The sequence below is a fragment of the Pseudopodoces humilis genome, chromosome 1 (genome assembly GCF_049639895.1).
Source record: "Pseudopodoces humilis isolate 2021_Gansu_Grassland_sample_001 chromosome 1, ASM4963989v1, whole genome shotgun sequence".
NCBI classification, from domain to species: domain Eukaryota; kingdom Metazoa; phylum Chordata; class Aves; order Passeriformes; family Paridae; genus Pseudopodoces; species Pseudopodoces humilis.
Genome location: NC_142200.1, coordinates 119,915,504 through 119,935,702, shown reverse-complemented (window position 1 = coordinate 119,935,702; position 20,199 = coordinate 119,915,504). Strand labels below are relative to the sequence as shown.

Genomic DNA, 20,199 nt, shown 5'->3' with positions numbered 1-20,199 from the left:
GAACTTCCAGTCCTAAAGATTCAGCATTTCTGGAAGGTTTGCTCAGCTATGGAAACCTTTAGTGGGACATTTTAACTGCAAGAGCACAGGCAACATCAGCTGATAAAATCTGACATTAGCATGTCTCTAGTACCACATAAATATTTTCTTCCTGGGGCCTCAGTTTTTAACACTTTCTCCCTGCTAGGGGATTGATCTTGTTCCCATATATGAAACAGGGACTTATTAATGAGATACTATGGAATGGTAGTTTAGGATCACTGATGCACATGGCCTTACTTTATTACAGTGAGAAAATTACATTATGCCTATTTGTAAAAATGAAGAACAGCTTTAGTTCCATGCTTGCTACAGAATGCATGTGATAAATAATGCTCTGTCCAAAGTGAAGCACACTAAATTTTGTTTTAATTGAGGCAAATATCATGCCCCTGTTTAGTGCAATTGAACGTATTGCCATTAACAAATGACTTGAATTTTCTTTCACATTTACGCTGCTTGTAGAACAATATTATCTTTTAATATGTTGCTATCTATCTTGGAGGTCTTTCCATTCTTAGTATAGGCTGAAATTTGTACAATAAATTGCTGTCTATTGAATCTTTAAGTGTCGTGACATTAAAACGGAGGTAAAATTTAACTGTCATGTTCTTTTTCATTTTTTTTCCCATCACTTCTGTACCTGACATTGATACCTGCTCAGAGCTCTGAAGCACCCATTTCCCTCTGTATGTAGTTATATAGCTCTTGATTCTTTAGCTAGGTTGTTGACTAGGAGATGCACATCTGCAAGCCCATAATACCTGGCAAAGAGAAAACGTGGATATCTAAGTGCTGCTACACCTGAGCTATGCCTGAGTCCTCCTGTTCTCTCTCCCGGGCCACATTCTTCAATTCCATTTTGTTCTTCCTGTCTTCCTCCATCAGCTTTTCTGAGTCTTACTCATTTCTTTCCACATACCCTTGCCACCCTCTTGTTCACCTTTATAGCCCATCTTAAAGCTGCTTGTGGCAAGTGCAGCTCTGCCACTTGCCAGAATGCAAATTCCTGCCTGCTTTGTGCAAGGACAGCAATACTGGGCAAGTATCCAGGCAGAGGAATCATCAACAGGTAAAATTAAAGGTGCAGGAAACCTTGAATCAGGAAACCAGCTGTAAAACACCCATTAAGATCACTGAGACCCAGGGACACTTGGTCCCCCCGGCACGCCAGAACCTATATATGTCTGTAACTTAAGGTACAGAGTTTATTTCATTAATATAAAAAATACCAGTATTTTTTGCATTGAGATTACACTGATGATTATGTTATCCAAAGTATGTTTTATCTATTATTTAAGGTTAATATATGTATTAGGGTAGAAGCTGGATGACTCTGTATGGATTTGCAGTATTTCAAAACAGAAGAGATGAATTGTTTGAAACAGGATGTTGCAGGATAACTCCAAAAATAAAAGTTTCCAAATTCAAGAAAGATATAAGGTGTGTGCTTTTCCTAAATGATGAGTTGGGGCATAGGCACATGGAGCTGAGCAATCCCTCAATACTGTTACAGAAATAGGCACTGAGGAAAGCAGGGTATTCAAAATTGTGGGCTCAGTGCTTTGGACTTCCCATATTAAATGCTGAAACAGTATGGAAAAAGTGTTCTTCTGGAGGTGCAGCGGGAGTGGTAAAGTTTAACATTTCATAAACCTTTAGGCAACTCAGGGTCCACACAAGCTGGGAGGTTCTACACAACAAATGAGTTGATGGGGTCATGGTGCTCCAGGGCAAAACATTTCTCCCCAGATCCTGCTGAACAGCCTGCAGTTGCAGGAGCTGCTGTCTCATATGGGAGGCAAAATTGATTCCTTCTCTTGCATTAGAGAGAGCTTTCCTCACTCATGCTGTGAAGCATACTGACTGTTAGTGTGGCCTGCACCTTGTCTTTTTGGGTAGTTGCTGCTCCAGACGCAGAATTTTGTAGGACTTAGCAAGTGTAATTCCTTAACCACTTCCTGTGAGAGAGCAGCTTACTCCTTGTATCTCATCACTGGGAATAGAGAAGGGATTTGTCCAGGGTTTCTGGAGATGTCAACAGGCGGCTGCCTGGGTGCTGCTCTGTGCCAAGACACAGCAGTGTGACAGTGCTGCACCGGGGAATACCGACACACAGACCAAGGAATGCGGTGATGGGGGAATGTCGTTGCCTTGTTACAGCCCACGTAAGTGTGTAGAAGCCAGACTTCAAGTTTATCTTGCTCTAGTCTGCTGCCTTTTTCCTCTTTGGACTGCCTTGAAGACTGACAGTGAGAAAAAACTGGGAGAGAAGCAACCTCAGTTATAAGTGGTGAAAGAGTTTAATGAGAGAGAGTCACCCCCAGCTCTGTGAACTGGTAGGAGACGGCTGTGTCAGAATCATGCAGAAGCTTGTGAGAGCTGTGACTGTGGCACACCTTCCCAGATGCTTCAGTCTTCAGTGCTGTCACCACTTGTCCCCCACACCCCATAAAAGCTGATAAACTGGATCAATAGAAGCTTGGGTTCAGGCGTCTTGTTGGTTGGATTCAGCATAGCAAAGGAAAAGTGATGGAGCCAGAGCACAGCTGCTCTTCAGAGCATTTGCAGTATCACAGGCATCTGGCTGTCACATCAGCTGCATCTGTTGAGCTGACGTGAGGACAACGTGAACACTGAATGTGCAGGAGTGTGCACGTGGGAGGACAGAGAGCATGGGGATGCAGTGAGGCCGCTTTGTAAGATGTGATGTCACCCTGTGCACAGATCTGCAGAAATTAGGAGCTAGAGCTGCTGGCTATGGCATGGAAGATTATTCAAAAACATTAAAATTCTTCACTCAGTGTGTGATGCAAGGCAGCCTGTAGTCTTGCTGTTAAGTTTGTGGCCAGTGACTGTGGAGTCATGAAGATTTCAAAAACCTCTTGACATTAAGCTTTCTGGAATTTTCTTTGCTTTCATGGATTGAAACAGATGTAGTCTCATGAGCTTAGCTGCATAGCACAAGAGCCATTTATTTGCTAGTTTGGATTTTTTTCTTAGATAATGTTGAGATTCTGTTTCTGGAGTGATGAAAACAATTCCTGGCTTTGCTTTTTCAAATGGAATATAGCTTTTCAGAATCTGCTGGATTATTATTAAACCAATAACTGCATATGATAATAATGACAGAAATTAATAACAGTAGTATATAAATTATATACTTTTAGAATATGTCCTGAAGCTTTTTGTCAGTATATCAAATGTTCTTACTTGGGTGTTTGCTATTTTGCCTTCCAATTAAAGTAAAAGTAAGATACTATGAGAGTAATGATTTGTCATTCCAACTGGAATTAGTCACTGGTCATCAAGATGCTAATCAAATGATATGTTTCTAAAGAATTAACCTGATTTTACTAATATGTAAGGATACTTTCCAAGTCTACCAAATGCTTTGACAAATTCTAAAGCTTTGTTTGAAATGGATTCGTGTGACCCGACTTCAGGCACTCTGGTAGTCAGGTGTCTAGCCTAGCTCAGTCACCCAGGCTGTTCCTGCAGTCAGTGGAGAAGGATGTGTTACCAGAAGATATCCCCACTCTGCCTTATCTCAGACCTCTTTTGTATGAGGGCTCAGATCACTGTCAGGGTGCCCATCTCTCCCCATGGACTCAGTTTCAGGAGACATGTAAGTCTGACAGCTAAATCAGTAGTCCCATGTTGCTAGGACAAGCTCCTTGTCCCAGAGTGAGCAATGGTTCCCCTGGGTCAGGACAGCTGCTGGAAAGGCCGCTGTGATCCCATTGCATTGGTGAGTTGTTTCCTGTGACATGGGGCTCAGGCACAGAAATGAAACACAATAAAACCACTTTAGAACAGATACTCACAAGGTAGCCCAGAACAGGGGGGCAGAGTAGGCATGGAGGGAGGTAGATTTGCAGCTCTGCTGCCAGTCCCCTGGGAAATTAAACCTCAAGATCTGTTGTGGATACCTCAGAAGTGCTCAAAATCAGGTTGGATTGGTATCTGAGCAATTTGGTTTAGTGGAAAGTGTCGCTGTCCGTGGCCCAAGGGTTTGCAACTATCTGGTCTTTAAGGTCTCTTCCAACACGAAGCATTGTGTGAGTCTCTAATTTACCCATTTATTGAGTATGATGTCTGAGCCTGTGGCACTGATTTGGTACTTTTGGTTGTCTCAAGCCGTCCTGCTTTCTCGGCTTTACAAGTGGTCCGGCAGCAGCGCTGCTACAAAGCTGAAGCTTGGGGCCCCTCCAGTGCCGCAGGTGCGGGGCCAGCTCGTTCCCGGGAGTTCCCTTTCCCGGGGAGCTGGGGCACCGGGCAGCACGGCGGCTCCACAGGTACAGACATCCAGGCCGCCACGGCCGCTCCGGGACGCTCGGGAAGGCGGCAGCTCCCGGGAGCCCGTGCCGGGGGCAGCCCGCGGGTGGGGTTCCCGGAGCGGCGGGGGCGGTGCGGGGCTGCGGCGGGGCTCGGCAGCGCCCGCCCCCTCGGTGCCGCCCGGCCCCGCCCGGCCGCGACCGCCGTGCCCCTCCCGGGGCAGGGGCAGGCGGAGCGGGGCGGGGGGGACCGGAGCCAGCGAGGCGTGATCGCCCGAGGCCCCTCCTGCCCGCCGGGGAAGCCTTAAAGCAGGCCGGCGAAGCGCGGAGCCCCGCACTCGGGAGCCCCGACGCACGGGCAGCCGAGCCCAGCCCAGCCCAGCCCAGCCCAGAGCCGCTCCGCTGCTGCCGCCGCCGTGAGTGCCGCGACGGGGCGGGAGCGGGATGGGGACGGGAATGGGCACAGCGATGGGGACGGGGGGCTCTCCGGGCCGGTCAGGGGCTGCACCGGGGCGGCCGCGCTGCTCCCGCCTTCGGGGCAGGTGCTGACGGCAGCTCTCGTCCATCCCGCCCCGCCGTGCAGATGCAGGGCACCGTGAGGCTGTGGGTGTCGGTGCTGACTTTCGCCCTGTCGCTGCTGGTCTGCCTGGGGACGCTGGCAGAGGCGTACCCCTCCAAACCGGACAGCCCCGGCGAGGACGCCCCCGCAGAGGACATGGCCAGATACTACTCGGCGCTGAGGCACTACATCAACCTCATCACCCGGCAGAGGTAGGCAGGGCGGGACGGCAGACATCTCCCTTTCCCGATCCCCGGGCGGACTTTAACCTTGGCGAGGCTCAGGGGGGGAAGGTGGGGTGCCCCCTCACACTGGGTGTCTCTCGTTGCTTACCCCAAGGACACGGAGAAAGACGTGGTGCAGATTCCTTTTTAGAGAGCAGTGCCCCGAAACCCTGAGTTACCGACGGGTCCGGAGCTGAATTTCCACCACCGAAGTTGGCAGAAGGGGCAGGGGTGTCAATGCTGCCTCTGCTGTCTCAGCCTCTTCTAGCTCTGGCCCAGACAGGAGCATGAGCAGGGCAGCGTGCACAGGGAGACCCCCCAAAAGGGAAAGAAAACTAACCTGGCAGCTGGAGAGAGCTGGACAGGGCACTAGGGACAGTTTCCCACTTCTGTTACTGCCACTGAGTCCAGTGAAGATTTTGGTGAGAAAAAGTGCCTGTTGTGGAGATGTAGTCGTCCAGGATACTGGACTGCTGGTTTGTAGGCTACTTCAAGCACCTGTGAGTGCCAAAAATCCCATTGTCCTAACAAAAACCTCTCGCATGATCGAGAACGCAAGCCCAATCTGAAAGATAAAAGAGCATGAACACAGGACTAGCTGGCTCTAAACTGGCTTTCTGGGATGACTGTGCTTGTTAATGTACAGGTAAAGGCTCAGTCTGAAAAAAAATGGCAAGTTATTATAAAAAATCATCTTTGATAAAAAAAATCATCTGTCCACTTAGGCTGTGTAATTGATAGAAATTTCTGCCAAGGTCCCAAAACAGTGTGTAACCCAGAAGAGCTTTGACATATTTATCTATTTGTTTAGTATAAAGACCAGATTAGAGATCTAAAATTAGGCTTTCATTTGTCCCTCTAGAAATCTGAAGAATTAAATTAGAAGGGTGGCTATCATGCAACTGAGAGCTTTCTCAGCAAGCCCCTTACACTGTCTGCCCCTGCCCTAAGAGCGTAAGACGGATGAAGGGGCTGATAGAAGTACAGTTCTTCAGTCCTTAACTTTTAAAGCAATGTGCACAGCTGGTTCACATGTGAGGCATGCTTCTGTGTGGCAGTCTGTGCTCAAACAACCTTTTGTCTAGATTATTGCTAAAATAATCCAATCCTCAAATTCTGCCTTTGCTGTCATTTTCTCTTGCATGTGGTGGGATCTCCAGGCAGGTGTCTCATCCATTCTTTTCTTTCTTTCATCTCCCTTTTAAATGCTGGCTCCTGTCCAAAGCCAGGTCATATTTAAAAACTAAAAAACCCGAATCCAAACCCAACCAAACAGTCCTCCCTTCTCTGTTCAGCCTCCACTTCTGGTACCCTATGTTCTTGCTTTAATTTTGACTGTGTAGCTTTTATCCTGAGTTTGAGTTGTAAGTATACAACTCAGACACTGAAATCAGTCTCATGCTTTTGTGTGGATTTGGCGTCTGAAATGAACTGAAATAGTTATTGTTTCTGGTGGATAAAGTTTAAATTTTGTTCCTTATATTTTCTTCATATTTCCTACTTACCCTTGTATTTAAAGGAACAGAGTGAATGGAAGTACAAGAAAGTTGGCAGAAAAAAGCACTACAGTGACAACTTTGTGATACACACTTAAAACTTGACTGCACAAGTTAACTAAAAAACCAAAAAGGTGTGCTCTTTCCACTGTGGTGATTTAAAAGTCCAGAGATAAAGAAATTGCCACCTCCATTTGGAAAGCTTAACTGAGCTCCTGGAGGTTTCATGTTTTGGCAGTGATGCAGTCGCTTGCAAAATGAATCAATAACTTTTGAAGCATTTTGGAGCAGTCTAAGGATGATTGGTCTATTTCAGCAGATGTGCTTAAAGTTTTCTCTCTTCTTACAGATTTTTATCTCTGCTTTTTGTGCATGGTACTGCTTGGGAGCCCTGTGACAGAGGGAAGATGAGGTCCAGGGGCTCACCTTGCTCCTTCTGTGGGTGGGTGAGCAAGCTGCACTCAGCATCTCACCGGACCTGGTGCCTGTAGCTGGTGAGGTGAAGCACTAAGAACATGTTGGCAAAGGAGGAGATGAGGAAATTGATGTTGTTTTTTTCCTTCAGGTTCATCTGCCCTTTTTTCTTTAGGTTCATCTGCCCTGCCTTATTTGTTGTTTTTGTGATTATGAATACCAGCATACCCCACCACCCCCAGCTCCTGGCTCATCTTTCTGCCTTCTGCTTCTGGTCTGACTCAAGCATTTGAGTGCCATTCCCCTCTGAGCTACTGTGACACACAGGGTCTTCACCTGAGCTCAATGAGCTTCTTCCTCCCAGACCACCCTCCTGTTCTTGTATTTAGACCTTGTCCATCTGGCTGTTTGCTCCCTCTCTCCTTTGAAATTCTTTTTCAGATCCATCTCAGCTTTAGACACCAGTGCCTGTCAGCTTTAACAGCCCTTTGAGGTTACCTGAGGTAAATGGGTGCAGGTCATGAGACCTGTTTCAGGCTTCTTGTTTCTGATGAGATCACTTATGAGATTCCTTATATGCCAGGTCATTATAACCCAAAAGAGAGCCCACCATAGATGCAGACTCCTGCTCTACAGATGTTTCTTTGGATTAATTCCACCCTCATTTCCTGAACTGTTCTGTGGTCCTTGCCTCATGCCTCTCTACCACACTGTTCAGGAGGCTTTTCTCAGAGTCCATCTTTACTTGAATCATTCCTCCTCCTCCTCCTGCCACCTGTGCTCCCTCTTGCTAACAGATTATCTTCTCTCCTTGCCACTTGTAGCTTCTCCATGTATCTGTAGATCTTCTGTGCTGTAGCAAAGCAGTCAGGCCATTCCTGCTGTAAATGGCCTGAAATGGAACGGCAGGGCAGAGAGTATATTAAAGTGTGCATGACTTGGGCAGTGCTGATGCTCCCTCTTCATGTCAACACACTTCAATGGGCAAGGGAGCAGATCTCCCTTTGCTTTGGTTTCCTGATGATTTTCTGAATCAGACCCACAGATGCTTCTGAGACAACTCAGCAGGTGTTGCCAGCTTTGGACATTGATGGTATTTGAGTCCTAACACCAAGTTTTCCATAGAAAGCTTCGAGATTTTGCTGAGCCTGACATAGTGTGTCCTTATTCAGAATAAGTATGTTTATGCCTTAAATCTCTTTGACTTCAGCTGGAACTGTGGCTTATCAACATCAGCATGCCCCAAAGTAGGCCTTGATATCTCAAATGGAGTAAAAAAAACTGACCAGGTGTTTTCACCTTGTATTTCTAAGTCTTTTAAAACAGCCATGATTTTTTGATAAATGTGTATCTCAGAGCAAGGAGCAAGGCACAAAGCAGCTGGAGCAAAGATGTCTCAAGGCATCTGCATCAGGAAAAAGTGATTGACTCTGTCTGTGACCCCTATTTTGTGTCAGTAGCATGGATGTTTCCCAGGGGCAAAATGACAGGGCAGGCAGGAGACTGACACAGGAAGAATGGGTGTTCTCTGGGCAGCCCAGTTGGTTGCAGTCAGTGAACACCTTGTGTGCAGCTTTGCTGTTTGGGGTACACCAGGTGGGTACATCCAGCACAGGTAGTGGCAGGGAGTAGCCAAGACGCTGAAAGAACTCATATATCTCCCCAACATAGTGTTCCTCATTATTTGAGCGAATCTCCGCACTCTGGGTAGTTCCTACCTATTTCTTATTCAGGCAAAACTTCCTGAGAGATTAGTGGGAGTTTTGTCCAAGCGTGAGGTGCTAGAGCAAGTTTTGATTTGTTAAATCAGTTTCTTTAACATAAAAGAAAATTGGCTTCCTCCTCAGTTGAAGTCCAGGTCACATCCATACTAATCAGAGCAGGGAACTAGAAAGGAAGAAATCCCTTTGTGGTGATGGAGTGCAAGGTATTTGATTCAGTATCACGCCTGATTACGCTATTGTAATAGCATTTTACTGTGTCGGCTGGTTCTTTTCAAATACCTGCTTTCAGTCAGCTCAGATTAAGAAATTTTACTTTCTGGAATGGATGCTTTGTCTTTCTAGAGCACTTTTAATCACTAAAATGATTAAAGCAATGTAAAAATACAAAGGGTAGAAGAAAAATATTGAAAAGTAAGATATGTTTAAGGAAGTTATCAACAGTTAAAACTGTTAATTTTTTAAATGTACTTTGGGAAGGTTTTGGTTTTTGGTGGTTTTTTTTGCTGATCTAAACCACAGGAATGACTGGGGTCACTGCAGAAATATCATTATAGTTATGGATAAAATGTAAGTCCTTAACTACACCTTTGTTTTTTTCTGAAATCAGAATTTCCTTCAAGCAGCATTCACCAAAGCTACTAATGTACTTTGTGATTCAGAATGAAATTGCATACACAAGTTACACAGTGATCTTAATTCTTTCCAACCAAGGGAGCGTTTGCTCTTAGTTATCACTTTTAGGCTAACAAATCCTTGTAGTGATGAAATGCCTGTCAAGCAGGCTGCTCATTGCCACATCTATTTTCCCAGGAAAAGAGATGGAATTCTTTCCCAAGTAATGGAAGTTTCAGTACTTTTAACTGTTGGGTGATGTACTGTATTCAGGATTAACAAAACAAACAAACAAAAAGACAAAGAAGAATAGAAAGCCAGCTGCTGTGTAAATACAGGACAAAGGTAGCCCCTGATATCCTGTCTAGTTGAAGAAGAACTCTGAAAGAGCAAGTTCTTATTCTCATAGCCACATAGTCCAAGATGTTTACCTTGGGATAGCTCAGTGGTTACAAACTAATGTTCTATGTGTTGGGCAGCCCCAAATGTACTGGCTATTTTAAAAAATCTTGCAAAATTTCTGGTGAAAGATAAGTATCATCTAAACCAATGAGAAAGTTCGTGGGATGATGGAACTGGCTTTGCAGGCAAGAACGACGTGCTTGGAAGTCACATCATGCACAGCTTCTTCCCTCTTCTTCTATGCTCTCATCAGTAAGGTGCAAAGTCCTGGAATATCCAGGAGCAGCCATCAAATTGAGAAATATTCAGGGTTTCTCAATATTATAATGTAAAATAATTACAGAAAAATGTAGAAAAATACGGAAATAAAATAAGAATCAATTTAATTAATTAATTTGCTCACATGGCTAAGCCAAATTAAAATTCTTGCTGGAAAGCGGTATTTATGTCTGCTCATTTTTTCTGAAAAAAAAATCACTAATGGTTCTGTGCTCAATCTTCATTTGTAAAAAGTGACATATACAAAAATATACCTTTAAAATTTTTTTTCTCAGATACGGAAAGAGATCAAGCCCAGATACACTGATCTCAGACCTCTTGTTGAGGGAAAGCACAGAAAACATTCCTAGATCCAGGTATGTATGAAGAGCTCATTTGGATTTAACTATCTCATTTGTTAACAATAAATATGTTTCATAGGGAGAAAGCGTGCCACCAACAGCTGGTTAATCATATCCTTAAAAAAATCTTTAATTCCATATTTTTTTAAGAGCTAGCACAATCTATGAATGCAAGAAGTGCCTTATCAGGTATGATATAATCCAAACTCTTTTTGATTTTGGGAGCAGGCCATACCTTTGGTCTTGTATATACCAATTGTATTCAGAGGAAGGGGACGCACTCCCATGACACTTGCACCATTCTGGGCATTTTTACATAGAACTATATGCTGATGTTTGATGATGATTCCTTACATATTAGAGCTCTAAAGATGGCATATTGCTACTCATCTGCTGCTCACACAGGTTTAAATGTTTCCTCTAAAGATGCATAAGTGGTAAATATGCACCTACATTAACTCATACACAAATGCACAGCAGTGAGTTGTCTTTTAAAACACAGTATTTCTCATCGGTTTTGTATCTAATATTTTACAAAGGGAAAGAAGGCCTTCATATTTCCATTTGTACTTGCTAAAGTAATAGCGGTGTTTCGAACAACACCGGGGTTTCAAATGTACATAGTGTATTTATCTATTTCATCTATTTGTCTATCTATTTAGCCATAATGTAAGATACTGCAGTGCTGACTGCAGTTTACACAGCTGAAAATTAAGTATGTTGAAAAGGTAAGATGCAGGGGGTGTTTTGGTTCATGAAGGAAAATACTGGTTTTACCCACAATCTAGCATGAATGAGTTTAAGCCTTTACTGATTATCTGAAGTTTGCTGACAATACTTCTACTGCAAAAATAAATGTTTTATGCAGTTGTCTTCTCAGGAGTCTACAAGCAAGTGATCTGCAAAGGCTCAACTAGACTACTTGAGTACTTAAACATAATAGCCTGTAGCACTGAATTTAGGGCATGATCATGACACTGAAAGGTGACCCAGAATTCCCACTGCCATCCCGGGAGGTTGCCCATGAGACCTGCAGTTCTGCGCATAGGGAGGGCGTTGTCTGATGGTTTGATGACTAACCACAGCTGTGGGGATGCAATTTTCTCTGCAGATGCTTATCTGAAAAACTGCATGGAGTGCAGTGAAATGTATTAGACTATTTTGTGTTTGGTAATGACAAGGGAGAGCCCTGACATAATGGGAAATTTCCACTGTCTTGAATTTGAGGCAACACACAGGGTAGTTAGTACTCATACTCTCCAATATATCTCCCTAATAGTCTAATACTCTCTGTAATTTTCACCCCTTCATCACAAAAGTTTATGATTATTATTACTGTTTCAATAATGCTATTTATAACACACCAGGGAGCAAAGATTCATGAGCAAAATAACCAACTAGTCTGCAGTTAAGATCAAGAATTGATGAGAAGCAGATTTTTATTTCATGCCCCCTGTAACAGCACTTTAAACGGAGTATGGTATTTTTCACTCATCACTGACAGTTATGGGAGTACTGGGAGCAATGATGCCTGGTTTCCTATGGATATGTTTTCTAGGATAAAACTCTCTGTGGATTCTGAAGCCCACTCCAACTTTTTCCTCTGTGTGAGGACGCAATTAAATTTTCTTTCTATCCAGTCCTACGTTTCATGGCACATTGGGAGCTAAATACCTCTAAAATGGGTGTACCTCTTTGTGACTTGGTTGAAATTGTCTGAAGGGTGTGAAAGCTGCGGGGGAAGTTAGGAGAGGCACACAGGGTTGGACAGCTGGACACACAGCACAGCTGCCTAAACTTTCCTCCTGGAGGAAGCCAGGCTGAATGAATGAAAGGCAGGCTGCTATTAGTCCAACCTTAAATTAAGTATATGTTTTAGAAATAGTTGCACGAAAAGCTAGTTATGGAGCAGATATGCACTCAGTGAATCAGCGACAGAGAGAGATACCTCATGAGTTCTCGGGAACTGAACTTTGTAACTAAACACTGAGATAATGATAAATAACTTAATTGTATTCAGCTTGACAGGCCTGGTTTGACATTTCACTTTTGCTGACTAAAATATGCCCCAAAGGATGTTGTAGTCTGGGTGTATGTCTGACCATATGAAGAAAGTTTAGAGAGATTATTTTAGAAACTAATTACAAAATAGGAAGTTAAAGATTTAAAAAAAAAAGGGGGTGCCTTGACCTGAGTACAAGTAAGTTCTTATGACAGAAATATGTGATATGGCCTGTTTCTGATTTTGTCTGTCTTGTGGAGTGATAAGAAAATGTTTAGTACTCAGTAATAAGATGTATATCTCCTCATGCTCCCTCTTTAAAAATTAGATATCTAGTATGGAATATTTTTCTAGGTTGCCTCTACAGTCAATCAGAGGGATGGGCAACTCCAGAATGAGCTTTCCTTCCTAAAATGGGCAGGGTCTCAGTTGCCCTGTAAGGTGTCCATGTCTCTCCAGTGTCTGTGGAAGCAGATTAGACATTTAATCAAGACTTGGTGTGCTACTTTTAGATGGGAAAAATTATGGTGAATGCATTTCTCCCAGTCTTTTTCCATGTTCTCCTACTTACCTTTCCTTCTGTGTAGACAAAATATCAGTTTGCAAGCAGAGGATCTCTCAATAAAATCCTGCCTTCAGCACACCTTTCAATACATTTCAAATGCTTGATATTGAGGAGTGGAATACCACACTAATATTTTAGGATGGTGGTTTTGAATTTGGGTTTTGTTCGAAGGTGCTTACAGCATGATGTGATTTTGTTTGGCTCAGTGAGTTCTCTTTGGAAGTTGTTTACTCCTGAGTTAGAGTGAAAAATGTATCTTTAAGAAATTTTTATTTCAACATATCATAGTTCTCTAACTTAATTTCACTAAGTGCCATTTCATGGTGTAAGGCAGCTTTGTAGCTCAACTGTGTAAAACGTGGCACCAGGGTAGCAGGATGTACAGGCAAGTTCTGGCATCAAAGTACAGATTTTTGGAAATTCATAAATCATCTGTTTTTGTTGGAGTCACATATACAATCTTCAACTGCAAATATGCATATATATTTCTCATTGCTGCTATTAAGGAATGTTTTAGGCAGTTTTAACATCAAATTTTTTCAGAGGGGGCTTTAATATGTGCTTAATGTGGTTTTTTTAATTCATAATATGTGTTGCAGGTTTGAAGACCCTTCGATGTGGTGATGGGATTTTCAGCACACCTTCAAAACTTTTCCTAGTTTTCGGTTCATACTCCACATCTTGGAAGCAAATCATAGCGTCATTCCCAGTGCATGCAGCCATTGTACTGAATTCTGTAGAGTTTCTCTCCTTCACCATATTTGTATATACCTTTATTTAAATAAATTATTTGTGCATTCCAAAATGTAACATACTAAAAGAAAACAAACAACCATGTCATTGGTATGACAAAGCATTGTTTTAAACTATTAAAAGTGAATTATAACTTCCCTGTAGTGTGGACAACAATGGTGTCATAGTTATTTAAAGTAATTACTGTGCAAAGTAAGATAAAGATATCATTTATTGTGGCCTCAGACTCAGCTGAAAACTGTTTAAAATAATTGATCACAGACTGCATAACTTAGGAAAAACAGTGTTTGGAGAGATTTTTCAGAATGGTCCTCCTAAAAACTTACTTAGTGCTTACATTGACAAATGTAATAAAATTAATGCCATTTTTGAAATGCAAAGGAATAAGTCACTGCTTGATTCTGCTAACTCCTTGAAATTGGTTTGGTGTTTGGCTGTAAGCCTGAGCTAGTAATTTTAAATGAAACAGATGTAACTTCTTTGTTTTGGCAATATGCAAAATAGCAGAAAATAACATCTAAAGTAACTCATAAAACAAGACAAAGCTGCAATTATTTGTGCCAGAAAAGAGACATCTAACATTGCCTAAGGCCTTGTAAAGGAGCACAGTGATAAATCCTAATCCTTGGGCTCAAATCGGTGTCTCTCATTTGGAGTTATTAACAGTTTCTGTTTGTACCATAAGGAGATCCACAGAACGGGGACAAGGAGAACTCCCTCCAGGTTTACATTTTCTTATTTTTGGATTATATAGGTTTATTCACTAGGCTAATGGAGGTCTTAGACACATTTGAAGTTTTTACTCAAAGCAGTGTAAGAATGGCAGCATTTTCCCCTTGTTCTTAAGTGGTTCTAGTTCACAGACGTGTATCTTGCTGTATGGTCAGGACTCAGACTGGGCATGACACAGATGCTGGTCTCTGGTTCCTGATACAACACTTTTCTTTAGACACTGTGACTAAACAATGCATAATAAATACGCACATAAAGAAGTTCCAAACTGGAGAAGAATCAGTGTGAAGGTTTAATCTATTTTGATGTCCTTCCCAATTTTCAAATGCTTTCACATAGCTGTTGCCCCCAGGAGAGATGCATCAGTGGAACCAAGTTCCAGGTTTCTATAAATGCATTTGCAAAGTGTTACCAGCTTACTAGGACTGGTCAGCTTTTGTGGTCACAGTGTCTTCAGCAAAGCACAACATAGTTTTCATAAAACACTCGGGTGTCACTGGAATTGGCAAATTTAGCTTGCAGCAGCAACACATTAACTTACAGGCTTTGTGATGGTTCTATAGTGCTAGTTGTGGAATTGTGACAATTAATAACAATCTAGAGTCACAAAAATGTTTGAGGCCCCCAGGGTGTACTAGTTCAAAAACAAGCCAGTGGGAAATTCCCAGTCAGACCTACAATTTAATAGGAAAATTAAGATAAAGGCAATAGTACAGAAACACTGACTTAAACCGACAGAGTCAGAATACAACCTGACACCTTGTGATGGCAGCAGTCTGATTAAATGGTGGCTACAGTCCCATTGGAGTGATGGAAGTGGTTTTGTTGAAGTAGTGATCCTGTAGAAAGACCTGATCTTTCTCTGGAAGTCCAGTGGTGGGTATCAAGCTCTTGTCCTCTGGGAATCCAGTGTAAGTGTTCCTGTGTTGTTCCAAGCCTCAGATTATATCCAGGAAGGAATGCTTGGTTCCTCCCCCTGGGCAGGGCATCTCACAGTGGGATGATGTAATTCTTGAGTCATGCTGGGAGACCTTGATGGCCCATCAGGAGAGATAGCCCTTGGAGGGAGTTATCAGGGATGAATCATGGAAGAGGTTAAGAACACTGCCCCACCTTTTCAAACAACTTATGAGGATGGTCATAGAATGCATACTTTGGTTACAACTTTTCAGGCTAAACCATTGCCACCCACAGCAGTAGGCAATAATTTTCAGAGGGACCTCAGGATGCACCAGTTGCTGGAGTGAGCAGGTGTTCTTCAACCTCAGGCCAGGACCTGCTGCAGCAAATTACATAGAGTACTCTGCTTTGAGTAATTATTAAAATGAAAAGTGAAAGTTATTGAGGTATATGTTACAATATAGTTAATTGCTAATATTTAGTATTTCTCTATATATACTTATGACCATGTAAATTGCAGTATCAGTAATGATAAAAATGATAAATTAATCTTATGTTGCTTGTATTATCATTACAAATGTACCTCAGAGGAGAAAAAGAAAGTTCAAGAATTAGCTCATGCTAAACACTCATGCTGCGTTGTTCCACTCAATTACCTGAGTTTTCCTGAATTTGGAGAATACTCATCTTTATAGAAAAGGTATTACCTCATGAGCTCTCAAAGACAAAAGCAAGGCAAAGCACTCACACAATATTTATTTATTCACTCTGTGGTATTATTTTCTTTCTAAAATCTTCCTCTGTTCTCTGGGGCTGACACAATACTGCCATAGAATTCCAGTGTGCTTAGTTCTTAGCTTCCTTGTGTAATTCATATACCACTCTTGACAGGCCAGGACACTGAAAATATTGTGTCAGCTCTCCAAATCAGAGGATAGACTTAAAAATGAGCTGTGAAATGAAGATAAATACCAGTTTCCTTTGGCACGACTTCTACGTTTTGACTTCAGGGTTAAGATTTTCATATTTTTCTCTCTAACCATGAGTTTCTAAAACAAAGGCTGAAATTTATGTTAGATTCTGAGGAAGTGCCAGGAAAAACAAGATGTAATAACTATAAAAGTAGGTAATAATATTTTCTCCTTTATTTATTGTGGGCTTGAAATCATGAGAAATGTACATAAATAGGTTCAAACATTTAAGACTGTCCACCTTTACCTTTGGCAATTTCTGTAAAATACATCACCGTTATGCTCAACTTTGATTTAATCAAAGAGGAGATCTAGATGATCCCACCTATCTTCTCTTCCAGGATAGGAAATTCTCTCTATCTTCTCTCTCTCTGTCCCTACAAGCCTTCCCCACTGCAATGCTTTCAGCCCTGAAATTCTCTGTGCCAAAAGACCCTCCATCATGGTAGTCCAGTATGGGCAGTGCTGCCCAAACATGGCACTGTGCTGAGGTGGGATTTACCTGGTAGCTGGCAAATAAATACCAAGTTTCAGGTGCAGCATCAAGTGTTTTCCATAGTGGTTTGTGTCACCTTCTGGTGCTCCACTGGCCACTCACCTCAGTGCTTAGGGTGAGGTGCCCAGGAGCACTTGGCATATGTGGGAGGGGTATTTTTAAGCTGAACTGACCATTGCTCTGTGTTTCCCATGAGATTACATGTCTTGCCTGCCCACATGACCTTCAGGGGTGCCTGTGTAAATCCAACACCAGACCTTTGCTCCCATTGCCACCCTTGTGTTAGCCGCTAAAAGCTAACAAACATTTTAAAAAAAATTCAGCAAGATGAATCACAAAATCATAGAGTACCAGGCTGAAAGGGAACTTCAAGGATCACCTGATCAAACCTTTCTTGGCAAAAGTATGGTATAGACAAGATGGTCCAGCAGCCTGTCCAGCTGAATGTCATAAATGTGCAACACTGGGGAATCCCCCAGTTCCCTGTGGAGATTCTTCTCATTGTAAAAAATGAGTATCTGATTGTTATTGTGAAAACTTCTCCTCTTGTGTCCAATCAGAATCTCCCCAAGAATAACTTGTACCCATTATCCCTCCTTTCTTTCTTGTGTCTGCTTGTAAAAAAGGGAGTCTTCCTCTTCTTAGCAGCCACACTTTAAATATTGGAGCATGGCGATAGGGTCCTCCAAAGCTGCCTTTTCTCAAGGGTGGACCAACCCTTTTGTCTCAGCCTTTCCTCATATGTCAGGCTGCCCAGTCCTTTGATCATCTTTGTGGACTTCTCTGGACCTCTCCAGCCTGTCCACATCTTTTCTTGTACAGCAGGGACAAGAATTGAACACAGTATTCCAGGTGTGATAAGCACTGAGTTCAGTAAAGAAAATAAAAAGTTTCCTTTTTGGAAGATGGATTTCAGTGAAGGTAGAAAACTAAATGCAAACTAAATGTAATATAACATACAGTAACAAAAAAAATCCCTTCTTGCTTTGTTTTGGTGGGTTAGTACCCTGAGTAGAGAAAGTGCGACTGAGTGGAAATTGCCTAACTAATGCAGTAATTCATATGAGGTCAGTGTATTTTATTTATCTGGCTGTATTGTTATCAGTAATTTATTTATCTGTATTACAGCAGCACCTGGAGACTCCAGATATGGGGCTCATTGTGCTCCAGTCTGTAAGACCATAATAAAAAAAAAAACTAGACTACAGAGATATTCCATCCACGTGCAAAGAGAGAAAGTGGGAGGAAACTCGGGCTCATAAATAAAATGGTTAGTATGTTATAGTGGTCCTACTGCACCTGCAGCCTTGCCCTTGTAGACTCTTGGATAACAGCAATTAAGAATGTGCTTTAAAACAAGTAGTGCAACATTATCTTGTTTCCAGTTAATATGTGTGTTTGCTAAGCTCTCCCTTATCTAAGTTATTTGCTTTTCTCTAATGACCCAGTCATTTCCAGGCCCAGAGACCTTCCAATCTATATTTAGCTACAAGCAGCTCCCACCTGCCTGTAATGATCACCCAGCTCGGGAGATTTCAGATTTCTTTCTTTACCTCATTTTTCTGTGCATTCGATAGGATAGGATAGGATAGGATAGGATAGGATAGGATAGGATAGGTTAGGATAGGATAGGATAGGATAGGATAGAATAGAACAGAACAGAATAGAAATAGAATAGAATAGAATAGAATAGAATAGAATAGAATAGAATAGAATAGAATAGAATAGAATAGAATAGAATAGAATAGAATAGAATAGAATAGAATAGAATAGAATAGAATAGAATAGAATAGGGCTGTGGGCTGCCAATGCCCTGCAAGTGTGAGTCTCAAGGTCTCCAAGTTCTAAGGAAATGTGTCTGGTGTCATTCCACCTTTGAAGAAGCAGAATTAATGGGAGCAGGAGAACCACGAGGTGCCCTTGCAGACAGAGCTGGTGGTGCCTAAAACTGAACACAGCTATAACAGGCTTCCCACAGTAACTTTCCCAGTAGGTTGTAAAATGGGAGCGGGGAGCCACGAGGTGCCCTTGCAGATAGAGTCGATGGTGACTAATACTGAGCACAGCTATAACAGCCTTCCCACAGCAACTTTCCCAGTAAGCTGTAAATTAGCAGCCTCTCCCAGAGGTACAAGAGTGTGAAATGCTCTTTGTCAAATAAATATGTTTGTATCAATTAAGAGTGAAGGTTTAGCCAACTGTGTGCTAAATAGGTGTAATCTCTTTAATAGATCTTTCTAAGCAGTTTTTTTCACAAGTTCTTATGTTCTGTTTTCATAGAATTTCATAGAATGGTTTGGGTTGGAAGGGACCTTAAAAATCACCTAGTTCCAAACCCCCTGCCATAGTCAGGGACACCTTCACTAGACCAGGTTGCTGAGAACCCCATTCAGCCTGGCCTTGAACACTAACAGGAATAGAGTTTCCACAACTTCTCTGGGCAATCTGTTCCAGTGCCTCACCACCTTCACAGTAAAGAATTCCTTCTTGCTTTCAAGCTTCTTTTCCTTTGAAAAACATCTTTTTATGTTCTGTTCTTGTTTCACCTTCTTTTATATGGATTGTTAGGACTTCAATTTGATGTTATTCTGGATTTATGATGCAGACTGTTCTGCCAGGGATGATTTTCTTGACTTTCCCATTCATTCACTCTGCCATGTTTCTGATGATTACTCTGGTTCAGCTGTCACCTCCACTGAACGCAGCTGAAAATACTGTCTTTCCACACACCTTTTTCCAAATCCTGTTCCATCAGTAGAGGCAAAGATTTATATTTTTAAACAATTGCTCTAGTACTTGTTCAGTTGCGTTATAAGCCTTGAAAGTGGATTCTAATTTAGTCACCTAAACCAGGAAATAGATTTTATCAATTGAATATTAATACTTCAGAGGTTTGAACACATTTTGTTATAGTCAGCTTTTTCTGAGGATGAAGAGTTAAATAATCAGATCAATCAGAAATGTTTACTTATTTTTATGCATTCACATTTGAAACATTTAAACTTTGACACCACTTGTTTGCTTCAGCAGTCATTTGTTTCAAATCAGCAATCAGAAAATTATTGACTTTTGACATGAAGTTTGGTGTTGCTACACCAGCATCTTAACTTAAAACTGCCTTTAAAAGATGAAATGTGTTTAGAGCTGCTTAAAACCACATCTTAAATTGGCTGCCTTATCTGTCTTAGCCAGCAGTGAATTTTACATGTCTCCACAGGCAAACTGATGGTGGTACCCAGGCCCATCGCAGCTTGGCACACGTCAGAGTGTCTGTGCTTCGGTGCTCATCGTGATTGTCACAATAGCCTGAGAGGATTAAAATACATTTCATGTTCTGTGAGTCAGACCCGGGTATTAATAATAAGCTCCATTTAAGTGGAAAGAAATAATTTTTCATTTCACATATCAGGTCT

General features: G+C 42.1%; 1 protein-coding gene across 1 annotated transcript; it reads left to right on the top strand.

Annotated features, from left to right (window-relative positions):
* The first annotated feature begins 4,625 nt into the window (after positions 1–4,625).
* Positions 4,626–13,824, top strand: NPY (neuropeptide Y). Its single transcript, XM_005518882.2, has 4 exons — positions 4,626–4,732; positions 4,900–5,087; positions 10,302–10,382; positions 13,534–13,824. Exons 2-4 carry the CDS (start codon positions 4,900–4,902, stop codon positions 13,556–13,558), a joined length of 294 nt encoding a protein of 97 aa, XP_005518939.1. The 5' UTR covers positions 4,626–4,732; the 3' UTR covers positions 13,559–13,824.
* Positions 13,825–20,199: the final 6,375 nt, after the last annotated feature.